We start from the raw sequence: 18,525 nt of genomic DNA, 5'->3' as shown, positions 1-18,525 counted from the left end.
ATAATTAAGCAAGAAATGGAATAAAAACCAATTAATGCAATAGAGATTTGATCTGATAGCTATTATCACACCCAGCACACAGCAAGAATTTGATAAAGATGCCTAAATTGGCATAACCTTAAATCTGTTAAACATAGAGAATGTGCTTTTTAGTTGGCAACTAATTAACAAGAAATTACAGGTATTTCTGGTGTTACCATAGTGACATGAGACCTACCAGAGGAAGTTTTTGTTTGAGCACAGTGGTTTTCAAACTTGGCTGCACACTGGAACTACCTAGTGAGTGATGAAAAATACCTTTGCCTGGTCCCCCATCCAGAGATGCTGATGTGATTGATCTGGGGTGGGGACCTTGGCACAGAGAGCTTTGGCAAATACCCAGCTTACTACAATTCACTAACAAACCCAAGGGCCTTGGTATAGAATATGGCACTCTCCCTCTTCCGTTGGTGCCCAAGGTTTCCCATGACTCCCTGTTACAACACTTTCTCCCTCTGCTCTAAACTGACAATGACTAGGTTCCCCTCCCTGAGCTGCCACTAGCAGAAATGCCACACACTGTCCATCACAGTACGGAAAGTCCTCAATGTGAGGGTGGAAATTACGAGTGGGGAAGGCCTACTTTCAATATGGTGTGTGAGAAGAAAGGGACGAAAGGAGGGCGAAGAGAAAATGGTAAGCACTGTAAAAAGCCTTTCCCTCTGGTGCTGGGATGTAGTTGGAGAAGCACATTTAGGCACACTCAGCCTCAGCATCCCACACAAACACCCATGCACACAGACACATCATCTGAAGTCCTTCCCAGCCTCCTCCCTGCTCATCCCACTGCCAACCACTTGCTTAGCATTTTCCTGTAAATTCATAGAACATGAATAAAAGAGAAGTGGCTATGCTGATTCATTCATTCACACATTCATTTATTCATATTTTCTATAAATATTGATTGAGCACCTACTGTGTACCAGGTACATTGACAGACAGTGAATAAACAGTGGTGAATCCAATAGCAGCACATACCAAAGCACTGAATCTGGCAAGCATTTTGAATAGATGAGGCTGGACACAGATTATCTTTTAATTCTGAAGTTCAAGACTCTGCACATGTTGAATGAATGAATGAATACCTGTGTAAGTTAACAGGAGAAGACCATAGTGAATGGAGCATGATGGGCTTGCATATGCATTTGGGGAGAAAAAAAAAAGATATCACCTTGAAAATATAGGTGTTTGTCAGCTCATTCTGGATCGCATCATCTGTGGCTTCAAACAAATCAGAAAAACCTGGGCATGGTAGTAAACTCTACCTTCCTAGTGCCCAGGTGGCAGAGGCAGGAAGATCGCAGCAATGTGAGGTCAAGCTAGTTCACACAGTGAGCTTCCGGCCAGCCATGGCTTCATGATGACATTTTGTCTCAAGAAACCTAAGACTAACATGGGGGCTGGAAAGATGACCCAGTGGTTGAAGGTGTTTGTTTACAAACTTGCTGGTCTGAGTTTGATCCCCTAGCACCCATATAAAGCCAGACACAAAGCTATGCATTTGTCTATGATCCCAACACGCCCGTGAAAATGGGAAGGGGGCCTAGAGAGATGGCTTAGCTGTTAAGACACGCTTGCTTGTGAAGCCTAAGGACCCAGTTTTGATTCCCCAGCACCCTCATAAGCCAGATGCACAAGGTGGCACATGCATGTGGAATTCAATTGCTGTAGCTAGAGGCCCTGAAGTACACATTCTCTCTCTCTATCTCTTTCCCCATTTTCTTCCTCCCTCACTGTCTCTGCCTATTTCTCTCATAAATAAATAAATAAAATTAACAGAAAAGAAAATGGGAAGGAGAACTAGAAGAGTATGGAAGCTTGCAGGCCGGCTTGGCTGGCGTACTCAAAGAAAATCAGCAAAACAAAATAAGCGAGGGAGACCTCGTCTCAAACAGGATGGAAAAAGAGGACAGACATCCCAAGGTTGTCCTCAGACCTCCACATGTGCACATGGCACCTGTACACACACACACACACACACACACACACACACACACACACACTTAAAAATAACAATCAGACTTTATATTTTATATTACACTGGGAAGACATTGCAAGGTACAATAAGACCAGGGGAGTCCTTCTGAAACCGAAGTGCTAACATGCCATTTGAGCAAAATAAGATGAGAAGATATTCCAGAAAGACATTGGAATGTACAAGAGCTTGAGTCCTAAGGATGCAGGTATAAGAGACAGCTGAAGAGACACACACCACCGACATCCCTGGCACAGAGCCGTAGGAGCCACGGCAGATGCAGGCAGCAATGACGCTCAAGAATGTCAGGGAGGGATACCTAACCCATAACAAGGTCTAACTTAGATCTAGAGCCCAACTCCATGGAGGGTGACCTATGAAACCCAATATAAAAATCTTGAGCTAGGAGAGAGAGAGGGAAGGAATGCAGTAGGTAGAAATTGAGGAGGAAACAAGGATGTTTCAAATAAAGCTGAACTTGCAAATGTGTAAGATGGTGAGAAAAATCTTAAATTCTGAGAAAAATCATAATTACAGCATTGAGATCTGATTTAACTTTAACACTTCATAAACATATACAGAATGCCAGCACCCTCGTAGGCATCTTGCAACAACTCTTTGCATTAGGAGCAGAGAGGCTACCTAGGTGGTGTGTGAGATTTCACTGTAGCTAGAGGCAAAGCTGAACTAGAACTGGGCAGGCTGATTTCAGAGCACGTTGTCTTCCCACCAAGTTCTACTGAAGTAAAATGAAGAAACCCCAAGTGTGGGCTGGGACTAAAAGTTAGCAAGAGAGCATTGGTCTAGCATCTATGAGGCCCTGGTTAAGATACACACTGTCTCTCTCTCTCTCTCTGTGTGTTTTGCTTTGATCTGGGAAATTAAATATTTCCCATAATTTGACATGGAGCAAGATAAAAGAGAATAGCTAATCACCCCATATTCATACCAAGACAAAAACCAGAAGACAAATGCATTTGATGGTAAACCAGGTTCAAACGTAACAAGTTAAGAAAAGTTAATAGCATTGAATCCCTTCCAGGACAGAGAGACAGGAGTTTGTTTTGTGTTAACCACTGTGCTGTATAGGATCCCACAGAAAAACATTCCCCTGTTATTGTCTGTATCTCATCATAAGGAAACTACATCACAAATTAGAGAAAATAGATAAATGTAGACTATTTAGAGAAAGAAAGCACCTTACATTGGTTTAGGTAATATTGAAGGAATAGTTACTGATCTGAAAAATGCAAAATCCTGAGAGAATATCTCAAAACACATCTGAACCACACACACACGCACACATATGTATTTTGTTGTTGCTGGGTAAAGATCTCACTGTGCACCCTGGCACACCTTGTGCTTGTGATGTAGACCAGTTTTGTTTCAAACATGTGATTATTGTCATACCTCAACCTCTTAAGTATTGTGATTATAGGCATGATCCACTATTCTTGGCTCAACAAGTTGCATGCTAAAATCCAGGTGGTTGGAGAAATGGTTAGGGCACTTAGCTGCAAAGCCTAACAACCCCAGATAGATTTCCCAGTACCCACATAAAGCTGGATGCACAAAGTGACGCATGTGTCTGGAGTTCATTTGTAACAACTAGCAGCCCTGACATGCCCATTTTCTCTCTTTCTCTCACTCTCAACTCTCTGCTTGCAAATAATTTTTAAAAAAAAATATTAAAAAGATTTTTTTAAAGACAACCAAATTGATATACTTGAAGGTTTAGGAATATGCACAGTGAATGCTAACTTTTATGTGATACTTTATAATTTCAATTCTCTACTTAGATCTTGAGCTTTTTTTCCCTTTTGGTGTGTGTTTTGTGTGCATGCATGTCTGGGCGTGGGTGCACATGCACATGTATGCATGTACATGTGAGGCTTCTCAAAACAAACCTCTCTTTTGTCAGTACTTATTTAAATTTGAGTAGCCATCATTGGCTATTGGCTATTATATTGGAAAGACCCAGTCTCCCATATTACCAGCAAAGTCAAGGGACCTTGAATAATTTGAAGCAAGCTAGAAGATGTTCAACTACCTGGTAGTAACTTCCATGGTTTCAAAACTCATGTCATGGATGAGGAAACATATAGCCTAGATACCTTTTAGCTATCCTTTGCAACAAATAGACATCTTGAAAGGCAAAGAGAGAACTGGAAACAAGCTTGGTCTTTGATGCACAGTGAAAGTGCAGAAGCAAACCCACCTGAGAAGTGATTTCCACCTGTGAGCTATCAAACTTTAAGAAACCATACATCTTTGTTATTTTCTCCAGCTTAAAATGTTTTTTTTTGTGCGCATTCTTCTTTATGGTAATTGCACATAGTTATAGCTTACTTCTCTGTCTTTCTAGGCTAGCAGCATACTGTCTTAGTCTGCTGCTTCTATCACTGAAAATAATGGACTGAGTAACTTATAAAGAATAAATCTCTTGTCAACACTTAGTTCTGGATGTTGGGGAGAAGGTCCAAAGTCAAGATACCACATCTTGCACAGGTCTTGTTGTTGGTGAGGAATCTTCAAAATATTAAGTGGCCACAGGGCATGACATGATGAGAGGGACTTGTATAAAAGAAAAATTCAAACCATCTTTTATAGCAGACTCATTCTCAAGAAAAACCACTGGAAAGCTTTCAAATAAAAAGTAAAACACTATCATAACAAATTTCAAACATGTTCGATAGGGATGCAGACACGGATGGAAAATGGACACTCTTAGATAAGTAGACTAGTTAACAAGACACTGCTATGAGTCATGTAAGAAAGAAGCAATGGATGGTTTGAAGCATATTTGGGAAGCAGAGTTAATAGGAAGAATCAACTAGGCATAGAAATTCATGGAAAGAAAGAGAGGTGGCAAGGAGTGAGGTCTAGCCTGCATAACTGAGTTAGTGAAAGACCATTCATTAAATCGGAATGAGGTTGAGGGTCTGATTTCAGATCAGCCATGGACCTGAGATTTTATAAGCCCAAAAGTCACATTATTGCTGTTGATATTACCAAAGCAATCACTGTTATTACCTTTATGTGTTTATTATATATGTTCATATCCTTATAAAAAAGAGAACACTTGGTTTCAACTTATCATATACTTACTATTTTTCTTGCAGAGGAGGAAAAGCTGATGTGATTTTAGCTTTCATTGTATCCTAAAAGAAGGATAAAAAATTTGGAAGGTGAAGAACAAAAGAAATGACCTAATTCTTTCTTTTCTCCTTCTGCCTGGAAGACAGAGAAGATAAGCAATGAGGAGTTATGGTTGATAAAGTAATTGCAGAGATGAGCTGCTGGAGATGAAAAATGAGACTCTTATGTGAAGGTTATCTTTCCTTCCCACCTCAGAAACATCTTGTTTTCATCTTCTTTCTCCTGCAATTACTAAAATTTCTGCCTTATATATTCAGACTTGAATTATAGACGTGGTTATTCCCATTTTTATAATACAATTTAGCCTCTCTGACTGTCCTCATTCTGTTATTACTGATTATTTTATTCTTTCTAAAGCAGTAGATATACTTATTATTACCATTTTTCATTTGTTTTATTTTCCTTTCTGTCTTGTATAATTTTTATCTTGTTTTGCCCTAGGTTTCAAAGAAATAATTGTTCCTTTCTTCACTATTACTGCTAGGAGGCTTATTTACAGTCAAAATAGTGTTTTCTCTGAATAACTTGATGGTTTACATACCATATTGTCATTTCATATCTGGTTTATTTTTACTTTACTAACTTGGCCTTCTATGTTACAGTTAGGAGTTAAATATTATTGTTGTTTCCTGATACTGCCCACAACTTGGTTGCATAACACTTAGGTTTGGGTTCAGAGATTAATTTGAGTCACAGTTCTTCTGCCTTACTAGTAGAATAAAATAATTTAGTCATTCAATTTCTCTAAATTGGATTGTTCTAGCCACAAAATTGAAATTAGACTATCAGCAAATTTTTGAGTATTAAAAGAAACACTGTGTAAAGGAAGGCCCAGCAAAGTGTCCGACCTGAACATGTTAACACATCATTACTATAATCAAAATTATCTACTCACATTTTCTCATTTTGTTTCATTTGATGTATTTTCACCATCATTTTCCTGTTCTAATCATTAATATACATAAATAAGAAAGGGTACCAAGTAGGGAAGTCATTAGAAAGTACATATATTTTTGTTTAGGTTCCAAAGGTATGATGCACAAACTAAGGATGTTACTGTATATTTGGTATTGAGCACTTAGTATGATTCCATGGTGGATGGAAAAACTAGTTCCTATGTAAAAATATTAAATTACAAATGATTGATTAAAGTGGGCCCAGGAAGAAATATAAGATAGCATTATTACTTAGCCAAAGGAAAAGCTATATTGCTTTTATATAATTGGGGGTTCAGAAGACAACTTGTAAGCTCCCCATAATAATTGTAATATACATATATATGTGTGTGTGTGTGAAAAAGTATGCATATATAAATATAACCCTAATATATATGTGAAGTTATATATATATATACATATATATATATATATATATATATATATATATATATATATATACACACACACACACACACACACACACACATATGTGTGTGTGTGTGTGTGTGTGTGATACATATGTTAAAGAAAGGAAGAAGAAAGAAAAGGAAAGAAAGAAAACTGAGCTTAATGATGCCAAAGGCATATGTGTTCTAGATAAAACACTATGTCAATAATCCTTTTATCTATCAGACCATTTCCATCAACCAATTGAAACAGAATAAGAGAAAAATACTCGAGTTGTGAAACTTGGTGGCTATGAAATAATACGAAGAGCCATGGTGTGTTATTTGAAGAAACAGTTGCTATACATCTAAGCCACTTGAGTTTGCATTGGTTTAAAACTTGGCATGTTTAGTTTAGCTATAATTTATTTAAGTTCTGATAGTTATTTTTCAATTTAGAAATTTACAAGCACAAATTTTGCATGCCTCACTTTTCTCTGAACATTTGTGAGTTAAAATTAGCTGAATTATTAATTAGTTTGCCCTTAAATTGAAGGACAGTTTCATGTTCACTGGTAAGTAATGACAATTGTAGCAATCAAGCAAATGAAGGATTCCATTCTTGAGTAGATGCTTGGTCATGTTTGTTAACTGCATGATACAGAACTAAGCCCCTTTGATGGTTTGCATAGCATTTAATTAATCATGCCAACTGTATGAAATATTTATTTATTTTTAAAAAATGCACCTATATTTTATTAAGCATTAAATTAGAATATGACACATACCACAAAAATTCAGTAAATAGATTTAAAAAGGGTATAAATCTCACCTTTTTATATAACCAACAAGATGCATCCTGTTACAAACATATTGTACAAATAGGCAATAACTAGTTCTCAAATAAGAAGACAATATCTTTCACTGAGATTCACCCCAGATTTACTTAGTAATTGGATGGCTATCCTCATTATTCCAAAGGAAAAGTAATCCTCTCACACCTTTAAGGAGGGTGATACCTCTGCAAGCAGGAAGAAGGTACTTCAGTCAAATTCCTATGGTTTTTAGAGACTCATAGGTGGATATGCTGTTTTCCTTTATAATGTTGTTTCTTTTCCCTTATCTTAACTAAATCTTCATATATATAATTTTTATTTAGAGTGTTAAGACATGAATATACACTAATTTATGTTTTGGTTTTTTTTTTTTTACCTTTATCCTTTTTTCCCCTCTTCCCCACTCAAAGACCCTCCTCTTTCAAGTCAGTCCTTCTCTTTACTTGTTTCAATGTATAGAACTTTAAAAAAATACCTGTAGACATTCAGAGCAGCAGTTTAACCTACAGCTACAGGTGCAGTTTTCCATCAAGACAACATGCTGTTCTTGCTCCAATTCTCTATTAGGTAATTAATAATGATTAAGATTTTATCACTAGTTAGCTGTTGTTGAATTTATATTTGACCAATTATATTAGACTTTGTTTGCTTGAGTGCATCTTCTCCTTAGACTCCAGTGTTTCTATGTCAACCTCTCTGGGCCAACATCAATGTTTCCTCCTACCAAGTTCTCCATCTATTACAGCCTCTATCCTCCATTCCTTTCACCTCCTCCTACCTAATTTTTATTATACATCAGTTTGCAGAGTGTTTTTGGCTACTTAAGCATTTTGAGTATGTTCACTTTTACCCCAAATGACCCTCAGGGGCCTTTCATCTGAAGAGGTGAGTTTTCCCATAGAGGTTGTTCTGATGTGCTAGGTGAAAAAACAGTGCAAATAATTGGCATGTATGAAGGATGCCTTCTCTTGCACCCTGAGCAGAGAATGGCTTCCAGGGACTTCACAGCATTCAGCCTCCTTGATAACCCCACAGAAGGCAAGAGAATATTCTGAAAATGTTCGATTTTTTTCAAGTGTAGACAATATAAAAATCATCTCAGTTTTGTAACAATATAAGTTTATTATGGTCTTTGGCAGTACAGATCACATCAGTCTTGCTTTCTGCTAGGACCCAAGTAAGTGACACAAGGTAGGTACATTGAAAATGATTTGAGAAGCAACTGAGTATTTCAGCGAATCATTACAAGTACAGCGTATAAATGAAAAGTAGGTCACCTTACATGTGTCTTTGAAGTTTAAGTACAATCACACTGTATTTTCAGTGAAGACCAGGTTCTAACCATAGTACTAGAAACAAGACTCAGCCTCTGACTGCTTTCCGTTTCCAGCCTAGCCTAACATTTGAGGGAGAGCTGAATTTTTAAAAACAGTCTTGAGCTTATTCCTTTATCACAACTCAGTCTTTGGTACTGACAGCAATCTATTTCTATTCATTAAGCATGTTAAATAACTCAAAAGATTGGTATTTGGGTTAGGGACATAAATATCTCCATTATATTACATTTATCCTGGCTTCCCTGATTTAGCTGGCAAAAACAACCAGCAGAATTAAATTAGTATAAGCCTAACAATATTTTTGGCTAACTTACTGGCTAAAAGAACATTAAGAAGTAAGAAACGGTATATATTTCACTTTTCCATTTACCATTAGAAGCCTAATATCCATTAACACTATCAGTATTTTGCAGGATGTTTTCTTCTCTTTTGTTTCTTCTTCCCTTCTTGGAGTCTTTTGGCAAAAGAATAAGGGTGGGGGGAACCTTTACCTTAATCCATCAGACAACATAGTGTTAAAGCATTGCTTGAGTGGTGGAAGAGTTAGCAGCAGGTATTAGAATTTGCCATAGCTATAACAGAGGGCAATGTCCCTTTAAGACATGTGATACTTTGGAGAGGAGGGATGTATTGAAACAGACTCCTGCTACTTCCAGCAAGGTACAGCAGCCCTGCTTCTACATTTTGGTGCCTAACTCTGTTGTGAATGTGCTGTAATGGGGATGGTCCGTCCATGCCTAGAAGCTGCTTCTCATCAGGAAACCGTACATTAGCTCAGCATCACTTCAAAGGTCTCGTCAGGCAGAGGTGACGCCAGGGGATGATTTAAAGGTGAAAATGACACGGTTTCCACCTCTCAAACCTGGGCACATGTTCTGACAATACAGTCTGAATGAACCCGATGTCTTCTATATTGTGGAAGTAGGATCGGAAGAGAAAGCACTGATTTATTCCTGATAAGGAAGATTGTTGGGAAGCTCTTTCTTTGGAAATCTCAGAATTATGACACAGATGGATTTTAAAAAGTGTTAGCTCTTTCCAATGAGCACTAACAGAGCACTTTGTTCTTGGCTGGATTTTTCAGGTAAGAAGTCTCTTTACAGATTTAGGATTTAGTAAACAGATTTGAAATATCTTCACAGAGCTGTGCAAGGCTGGGTGTAGTATTTGGGGTTTCTATTAAGAGCCCTCTGTCAGCAAGTGAGCAGTGAGAGTGACAGGCAGGAAGGAGGCTGAGAAGTAATGCTGAGAATTAAAGAAAGTTACATGCAAAGAGAATGAAACGGGACAAATATTGTAAGTGCTAAGTGGCAGCCGTCTTGAGTGCTAAAATCTCTCTGGGTAAAGAAATGAGCATGAGAGCAGAGTCATGGGAGAACTGTTAAATTGGGATTGTGTTAGGAGCTTTTAATCCAAGTTAATTTCCAATGCATTTTAACAGTGAGTCAGAAGCAGTGAATGCATGCCACAGTCACCTGCCTCTGTTTTGTCTTTCTGCATTTTTCAGGCTACTCTGAAAAGACCCTAAAATGCTTTCTTTTTAGCATTCACAGGAGGGAGTGTTGCTATTTATCTCTACTGATGAGATTGAACCTCTGCTTTCCTGATAGTCCCCAAAACAATGAGGCAAAGTATCTTGTATACAAAAGTAAACAGTGGGCAATGAAACTAATTAGAAAGTGAGTGGTCCATCCAAATCACAGGCTGGGCATGGATGGCACCACTCTGTTGAAAAGAATGTTTTCCTACTTTGCACTTAATTACAGTTGTCACCATTTATCTATTATAGCTTTAAACCCTTTCTCCAACAGTACATATCTCTTCTAAAACATGCAAATTACCCTGAATTATGTACACATATACATGTGTATAATGTATATTTTTCTCGATGAACATAACAGGTTTTGAAACAGTGCCAATCTCCAAGAATAAAGAAAGCATACTGGGAGGTCATGAGCTGGCTTTCAATCTGTAGTTGAAATTCCTGAAGGGTATAATTGACAGTGGAAAGAAAAAAAAAAAAAAACAAAAAATCACAATCTTGGTTGCATAGTCCTTTCTACCTAAGAGGAAAGCATATCCTTACCTGGATTCTTGTACAGAAAATGCTTTCTGCCACTGGCTGGCTAAGGACGACGCTTCAAGTTTGATTAATTTGGCAATATGAAATGCAGCATAAGGTGTTGTTTGAGAAATTGGACAATATGTAGCGCCATTGAGCTTCTGTAGCTACAAGATCCTCATAGGTGTAGATAAGACTGTCAAAGTTTCAATGCCTGAGAAAAGGTATATGTTCATCCATAAATACACACACCACCTGTATATGCATATTCATCAGAACTTCAAATACCACAGTGGAATCTCTTGAGGCAAGGCACCATGTGAACCATGGTTTGCTCTAAGATTAATGCATAGATCTAATACTCATTCTGGCTGAAGACAGTTCCTTCTGATTTCAAGTCCAGTCAGAAAGATCAGTTCTATCAGGAGATTACAACATGCCTCTGAGAAATGATTACTTAGTTTAGAAGACAGCGTTGCTATTAAAAATTCATGAGTGTAGAATTAAAACACACACACACACACACACACACACACACACACACTTTCCTTCCAGCTTATGTCAGACTTGCAATGAAGTTAGAATGAGCAGGAGTCTGCAGCTTTTCAATGCCGGGGAGAACTAGTTTGCAGACCATTGTATAAAATCAGAATTTTCATTGATACACAATGCATTCAACCATCTAACTGATAGCCAAAAACTTATTTCTGCATTGGTTTGTGGAAATTGTTGGAGTACATCGAATTTAAGGGATGTGTTCATGAGCTTCTGGGAAGGGTCCTCTCCAGCCCCACTCCCATGGCCTGAACCTCCGCTGGAACATATTAATTTTAGCCAGAGAAGTAGCAAGAGAACATGACGTCTGAGACCTCCCTTCCTTCCTCAGTGAGGCTGACGGAGCTGGGGGCTTGAAGCTGGGGTAACCCGCAGCATCTCATGCTCTCTCTAGAGAACGGCAATGGTCTCGGCGATGCCTTGGGTCCTGTACTTGTGGATCAGTGCGTGTGCCCTGCTGCTCTGCCATGGGTCCCTCCAGCACACCTTCCAGCAGCACCCCCTGCATAGACCAGGTAAGTGGGGGGGGGGCTGGACTGCAGCCTCCTTCCGGGGTCTCCCCCACAGAGGGTGGAACGCAAGCGACAGCAATTGCTCCAGTGTGGGCATTTTGCCTCTGAATTCCAAGACACTTTGTGGGCTTCATTCTCTGGGGAAAGGAGATGCACCAAAAGGCACTGGGAGGATTTCTGTTAGTTTCTCAGAAAAGGTGGGTTTCTCTGAGAGAACCCCCCCCCCTCCTCCACACGCCTTGATGAGTACACTTGGTTTTGCACAATGGACAAAAATTCTGCAAAAAGTGATAGATAACTTTCAAGATTTAAAGACTTGTGGGTAAGGCATCTGTTTCTTGGGATGAGTTTTGCCTGGCTGGAGACACTCATCTAGCTGAGGAGTCTGTGTACGTGTTAGTAGTGACCTAAGTAATTAACAAGCAAGTTGTCAATGAAAAAGAAATTAGAGGAACTTACTATTGCCTGTGTGTTGTAATTTGCCTCCTTCCTTTCTCCCTTTATTTTCCGTTCGTCCAACATGTTCTGTGGCTTGCCCTTTCCCCTCCCTTCTTCTGCTGGCAGGTTCAGGAATAAGTTCCCTCTCCCCCGATTTAATTTTTTTTTCCTTCATTGATTTTTTTTTTTTTTAAGTTCCGGATGCAGTTTGAATTCGTCTTCTTACTGTTCCATGGCTTCACTCTTCAATCTAGATTTTTTCCCTTTCCTTGCCTCCCCACCAGCTTTCTCATTACAAATTCGCTCCCAGTTTGAGTCTCCTTACTTTCCCTGATTCTCGGAGAGATTTCCTTCCATTTTCTGTGTAGCTTGGGCTTCTGAGTCCTTAAGCCGAGGCCCCTCCCTACGCCCTCCTCCCTGCTCCGGTCGGAAGGGCAAGTTCACCCCCGGAGACCAGTTGCACGCCCGCCCTAGTACCCAACCGATGGCATCCTCAGTTCTGAAGCACAGCAGCCCGCCCTCAGGCCCCATCCAGACCCTGCCCAGGCCTCCGGCCTCCGGCCATCCTCCCAGCTTCCTCCTTGCTGAGGTCCAGCGTCTGCACGGCGTCGCTGCCTTTGCTGATTCCGGGACACCGATCCCAGCCCAAGCACTTCCGCACAGCCTTTCTGCGTCTTCTCCCGGCTGCCCATTGCTGCCTCGCTCCCTGGGACGCAAGGCAGGTTCTGGCACTTCACAGCCAGTCCAGCCCCGGGAGGGTGCCGGCGGACTGGTGCGCACCTGCCTGCTGGAGCAGGAGCCGGGTCACCTCGGATGAGGTCTCCGGCCGCGGGAACTTGGGGCTGAAGCCAGCTGATCCCGGTGGGTCCCAGTTGCCTGCCTGCCTTCCTTCCCGTTTTCCTTCCTTCCTCACGGGGTCAGGGAGGGAGGCAGGGGCGCTGGTGCCCCTGCAGGTGGGCTTGGGCACCACTCTGCTGTGATGCTGCGCGGGATGTATTTCTGCATCTCCCTGTCCAGACCCTGGAGCGGGAAGCGCAGACTGGTGCCAGTGACTTCAAAGGCTTCAGTGCCATCCTCCGTGTTGGAGAAGCGACAAGTGAGGTTTTGGGGATTCCTCACATTACCTCCGACCACTTAATCACCAATCTGCTCTGGCAAAAAAAAAAAAAAAAAAAAAAAAAAAAAGAAAGAAAGTCTTTGGCATATTACATAGTCATACAAATAACTGGGGAAGTGTGCCTTCACGGCGATACTCAGCAGTAGGCAACCATTAATTGTGAGAGACTTGGGTCCCCCTCTCATGGTTAATCCACTTGGTGGTAATTGACTCAGTTTGTAAGTGGATGAAATTTTCCGCTTTTTGCACAGATAAAGGAGGTGGAAGTTTGGGAGAGCTGGGTGTCTAGCCTGAGAACACTCAGGTTGTAACTTCTACTGGAATCTAGCCCTAATTCTACCACCATAGACTGTCCACAGGAGGGAAAATTGCCTCTTGGGGAAGATGAGCATTCTAAATAGCCGTTTTGAGTAACCGAATAACATATTTTATATTATTTGTGAAAAGTTGACGGTTACGTCAACGTAAGGACCCATTCGAGCTGCAGACGCACTAGAGGCAGCCGTGGCAGAAGTGCTGAGAGACAGTTGAGGGTGAGGCTGCAGAATTTACAGCTAGTCACCAGCTTCACCGCTTAACACTTCTGACTAGACCTTGGGCAAGCGAGTTTTCTTCTCAGAACTAAGTTCCCTGTCGGGAAGTAAGATAACACAAGGAGATAAGGTAAATAAAATGACTTCCTAGGAAGTGTTTTGTGCATGATTAAATTCCCTGTGAGTATGAGCCATTACTGACATCCTGTTTAACTGTACAACCTGTAAGTCTGGGGTACTGGAAGAGTCAAGTTGTCAGGTTTCACTCTTCAGTAATCTACATGGCTAGGCCAGTTCAAAATCCACGCCCCCCTTTCCCCCCCTCCTTCCTTTCGTTACTTATCTTCTTTTTCTTTCTCTTCTTTTCTGTTTCTATCATGGACATGGCACATGGCTGGCACGGCCAAACACAATGTCTTACTTTATGTTCTGTGTGTGATATAAAAATGTTACAATTTGTAATAGCGCTCACATAACTTGTTTCTGTTAACTGGTTATTACATGGGGCAGGGGAGGGGGCTGGAAGGAGTTGTGGCTATCACATGTAATAATTTAAATTTATATCTTTCCTTATAGAACTTTTTATTAAAATGCCACCTTTTGTAAAGTTGAGGAATACACAGTAGATTCTGTCTGAAATTAAATTCAGTGCTCACTTTCTCAATTGTCTGCCACAGAATTTTCTTATTCTTAACAAATACATGTTGGAATTGCACGTTAAAGATCCTAAGAAACTGCCTGTGTGATTCCAACTTCAAGCCGGAGTGCTTGCACTTCTGAGCACCATCTCAGCCTCATTGCTGAAATGAAGGAAATATAAGTACCACTTTCTGATGTAAAGAGATTCTAGTGAGATTGAACTGAAAGTCCAGAGGTCCTGTGTAGTATGATTATTCAACTTAGAATGGTGACAATGGCTGCGAAGATTAAAGTGACGCATCTTGATCATGGAAATCTAGATAACTTCAGTCAGACAGCCTAATGCAATCTTCTGTTTTATTTTAAGAGTAAAAATATCACTTTTAGAGGGGGATGTGGGTTGTGCTATTTTCTCTGTGGATGTTAAATCTTCAGGGACACTAATGAAATGTGGATGAGCACAAAACAAAACAAAAATCAGGGCCAATTATGTGTGACAACCCACCCCTAATGAACTAATACATGAATAAACACTTGGATAAAGGAGCAAAAAAGGAAAAACATAATCTAATTTTCTCCAATCGGTTAAAACAAGTGACATGATGAGAAAAAATGAGGCACCAACAGACCCTGAGCCTGGCTACATTTGCCTAAGTTTGAAAAATCACCTCTTTCAGAAAGCAAGAGCAGATGACTTGGCATGCATACCAAGTGTGCAGAAATGTGCAAAGTGACAAATCTTTCACTCAGAGCCTGGTGGAGGGAGAGTGAAGGCTTTACTGCCTCCTTCACCTGCTTAGGAAGGGCTGCCTCTCTCCCCCATTGCCACAGCCCACAGGTAGCTTCTCTGTCCCCACCACAGCAAGACTGATGGTGTTCCTATTGCAAGCAGCCAATTTCATTCTCTCAAGAAATAATCCACTATCCTGACAGATGAGAGAAATTTGATGAGCTGTTCCCCTTGTTCAGACTGTGCTGCACCTGGATGGCTCTAGCCAGACAGTGTCCTATATGGGAAACTGTTGGTGGCTTGGTCCAATTTCTGTTGTCAGAACATGAAATTGGGACAATGTATTCACAAGGCCATGAATGTGTGTTCTGTCTTCTGCATGCAGTGTGTTTGTGCACAAAACTGAACGAGAATATGTTAACTAGAAAACTGATTGATTTTAATGTATTCGCCTGCAGTCCCTAAGTGCTTCCCATTTTTCATATTTATAGTATTAGGAATGCACCATTTACTTTCAGTTACTCACTAGTTAAGGAAGATTAAAATAGTCAATCAAAGGAAAGTGAAATTTAAAATTACATAAATGAGTAAAATGTGGCATAGATTAACAGATTCATAATTTCAGTAATTTAATATTTGGCTAGATCAAGTATTTATCTGGGAAACAATTTAGGAAGTCACTCTGACAACTTAAAGTATATTTATGCTTCTGTTTTCTTTTTCCTTGGTAACCCTATAGGAAAGAAAGGACAGTTAATTTAAAATAATAATAATAAAAAAAGACAGACTGAACAGTGAAAACTCAAACATGGTGCTACCATTGTTTTAGGTAACCACAATAGTTTCAATTCTCCATACAAACATTTGTGTAACAGGTAAAACAGGATAGTGGTTTGCTATTGTTGTATTCTAATTTAAGATTAGTTTTTCCCTTATGGATACATGAATGATGATAGCAATTTTAATGGTTACTTAATTTTGTGTGTTTGTGTGTGTGTATATATATGATGGGGTGGAGGGATATGTGTTTGAAACTTTATAAAATATGAACCCTCTCAAATATTTTTAGTTATAGCCAGCCAGCATAAGTAGGAGAATCACTGTGAGTTTGAGGCCACCCTGAGACTACATAGTGAATTCCAGGTCAGCCTGAGCTAGAGTGAGACACTACCTTAAAAAATCATAAAAGAAAAATTCCTTTAATTAGAAAAGAGTCCTTGACATTATTTAGAAATTTAAACTTATATACATAAATTACATGAGACTACAATTATCCAATGAATCATTTCTTCTTGAGTCATTATTTTATTGACAGGGATGTACAGCAATGATTTATAAAAAGCTTACTCTAAATAGCTTAGCTTTTCTATGTAATTTATACTTGACAAGATTTAAAGCTCTATTAAGCAAACTATATATGCTGATAGTATTCATTTATGACTTTATTATATAATGAATATTACTATCCAGTTAAACATGGTACTTTTGACCAATTAGTAAAATACATTCTTATATACCTGACATTAATTTTTACCTTACCACTCAAAATTTCTTTTGGGAAAACTGTTTAAGGAATATGCTTTAGAAGGCCAAAGTAGGCTTTAGTAAAGGGTTGCTTTATAATTGTAGTGCTGAAAAACCAAAGAGCACAACAATAGTTGCATATTGGCTTTTTAGGAATGCCTTCTAGAGTAAAGTTGCTAAATGTAGTGGATTGGTTTCAGGATCAGAACAGACAGGTAGTTATTTGGTGTAAGCTGGTGCTTGGGATAATCCATAGATCATCTGATGGATGGCATTGATCTCCTTTAAGAGTCAGAGTGCAGTTATGGACATTTGATGACACCCTAAAATATCAAAAAAATAGTGGAGATATAAATACATATTTCCTGTCACTCCCATGAAGTCCTAAGAGAATGGTTACGATGCTGCATAAAAAGTGGTTACTGATTTTAGCTCCTTAAGCCCATGGCTTTGATTTGTAGTTAAGGAAAATGGATGCTATGCCACAATATAAACAAAAAATATTTAGAAGTGGTACAGATCAATATGAATTGTAAGTTGTTGATTTTTAACTTAATTTAATATGGTGGTATACACTTTCAAATTTAAACATTGAAAAAAATCAGTTTTAGTACATTAGCAATGGAGTATCATCTTTCAAAAACAATTTGGCAGTGTCTTTCAGTATGTGAAAGGTGTAAATCAGGATCCACACCCCACTACTAGATGCTTAGACTCAGAAAAGAATTTTACTCATGGAAAGGTATTTAATGATGTTTGCATGTTAAGGTATTATCATTGCAACAATGGTTCCAATGCAACACACAAGAGTTCAGCTCCATCAAAAGGAGATGATAAATAAATCCCAGCACACATCCACTGAGTGTGGATTAGTGTAGCCATCACAGTGAATAAGATATGTTTACATGTGCTTGTGTAGAAAACTTCCCAAGACATCTCACTTAATGAAGAAAACAAGGAATATAGTAATCTGCTTTAAATAATTGTGAAAATAAAAAGAAATTCTATTTCTACATGCATGGAACTAATGTCAAAAACGGATATGAACACCTTTTACACAGTACTAGTGAAATTTAATGAATGGTCTTGAATGACTTAGAGGTTTACTTTCTATAATTCTCTTTTGAAATTCATTTTGGTGTGAGTACATATTGCTTTTTAATAAAAATTCTTAAAAATATTAGCTATGAGGTCTTAATGGTAAGATTAGAAATATATGAAGCAGTGCTTCCAGATAATTAGGAAAGAAGTAAGTATGGGTAAGATAGTATCATGAGGCCCCTTTCCTTCTCAAAGTTTAATAAAATACCTGAGCCAGTATTGCTCAAATTATGCTTCATAAAAGTTGTCCTTTTAAAATTCTCACTGGGGAAAAAGGGGTTGATTGCCGGGGAAGTATTTTCTAAGTGCTATTGTTTCCTCTAGGAGATGCATGGTCTATGTAAGTGTATGAAGGTTCTGGAAAGATTTGCAGATAAGAAACATGATTTTGTTTAAAAATCTTTAAACATTATATTTGGGCAACATTTACAGTGTCTGTTCATATCTCATGCACTGAGAAATGCAAGTAAAATTAGTGAACTTTACTTATCAATTTATTTCTCATTATTGCTACGGTCTTGTCCTACAGTAGATGATCAGAAAACACTGGTTAAAACATTATGGAAAGATTTGATGAAGGTTCTGGTGCAGTCTTCAACATTCCATTGGTTGCTCTTCCTCATGTGTCTAGAGTCACATGTTTG

At 39.0% G+C, this 18,525-nt stretch overlaps 1 protein-coding gene across 6 annotated transcripts in view; it reads left to right on the top strand.

Moving 5' to 3' along the window:
• The window catches only part of Tafa1 (TAFA chemokine like family member 1), an 882,515-nt gene that overhangs the window by 294,233 nt on the left and 569,757 nt on the right, over positions 1-18,525 (top strand). For 2 of the 6 annotated variants that reach the window (XM_045136185.1, XM_045136184.1), the window contains one exon: positions 11,682-11,802. In XM_045136185.1, the coding sequence (XP_044992120.1) occupies positions 11,691-11,802 (112 nt within the window). In that variant the 5' untranslated portion in view covers positions 11,682-11,690. Of the gene's footprint in view, positions 1-9,270; positions 9,755-10,937; positions 10,957-11,618; positions 11,803-18,525 lie in introns of those variants that run through there. The other 4 variants (XM_045136188.1, XM_045136183.1, XM_004669096.3 and 1 more) reach the window with 4 other exon arrangements.

This window comes from Jaculus jaculus, chromosome 16 (genome assembly GCF_020740685.1).
Source record: "Jaculus jaculus isolate mJacJac1 chromosome 16, mJacJac1.mat.Y.cur, whole genome shotgun sequence".
NCBI classification, from domain to species: Eukaryota; Metazoa; Chordata; class Mammalia; order Rodentia; family Dipodidae; genus Jaculus; species Jaculus jaculus.
Note: the sequence above shows the minus strand (reverse complement) of the source record. Positions and strands in the feature narration are given on the sequence as shown.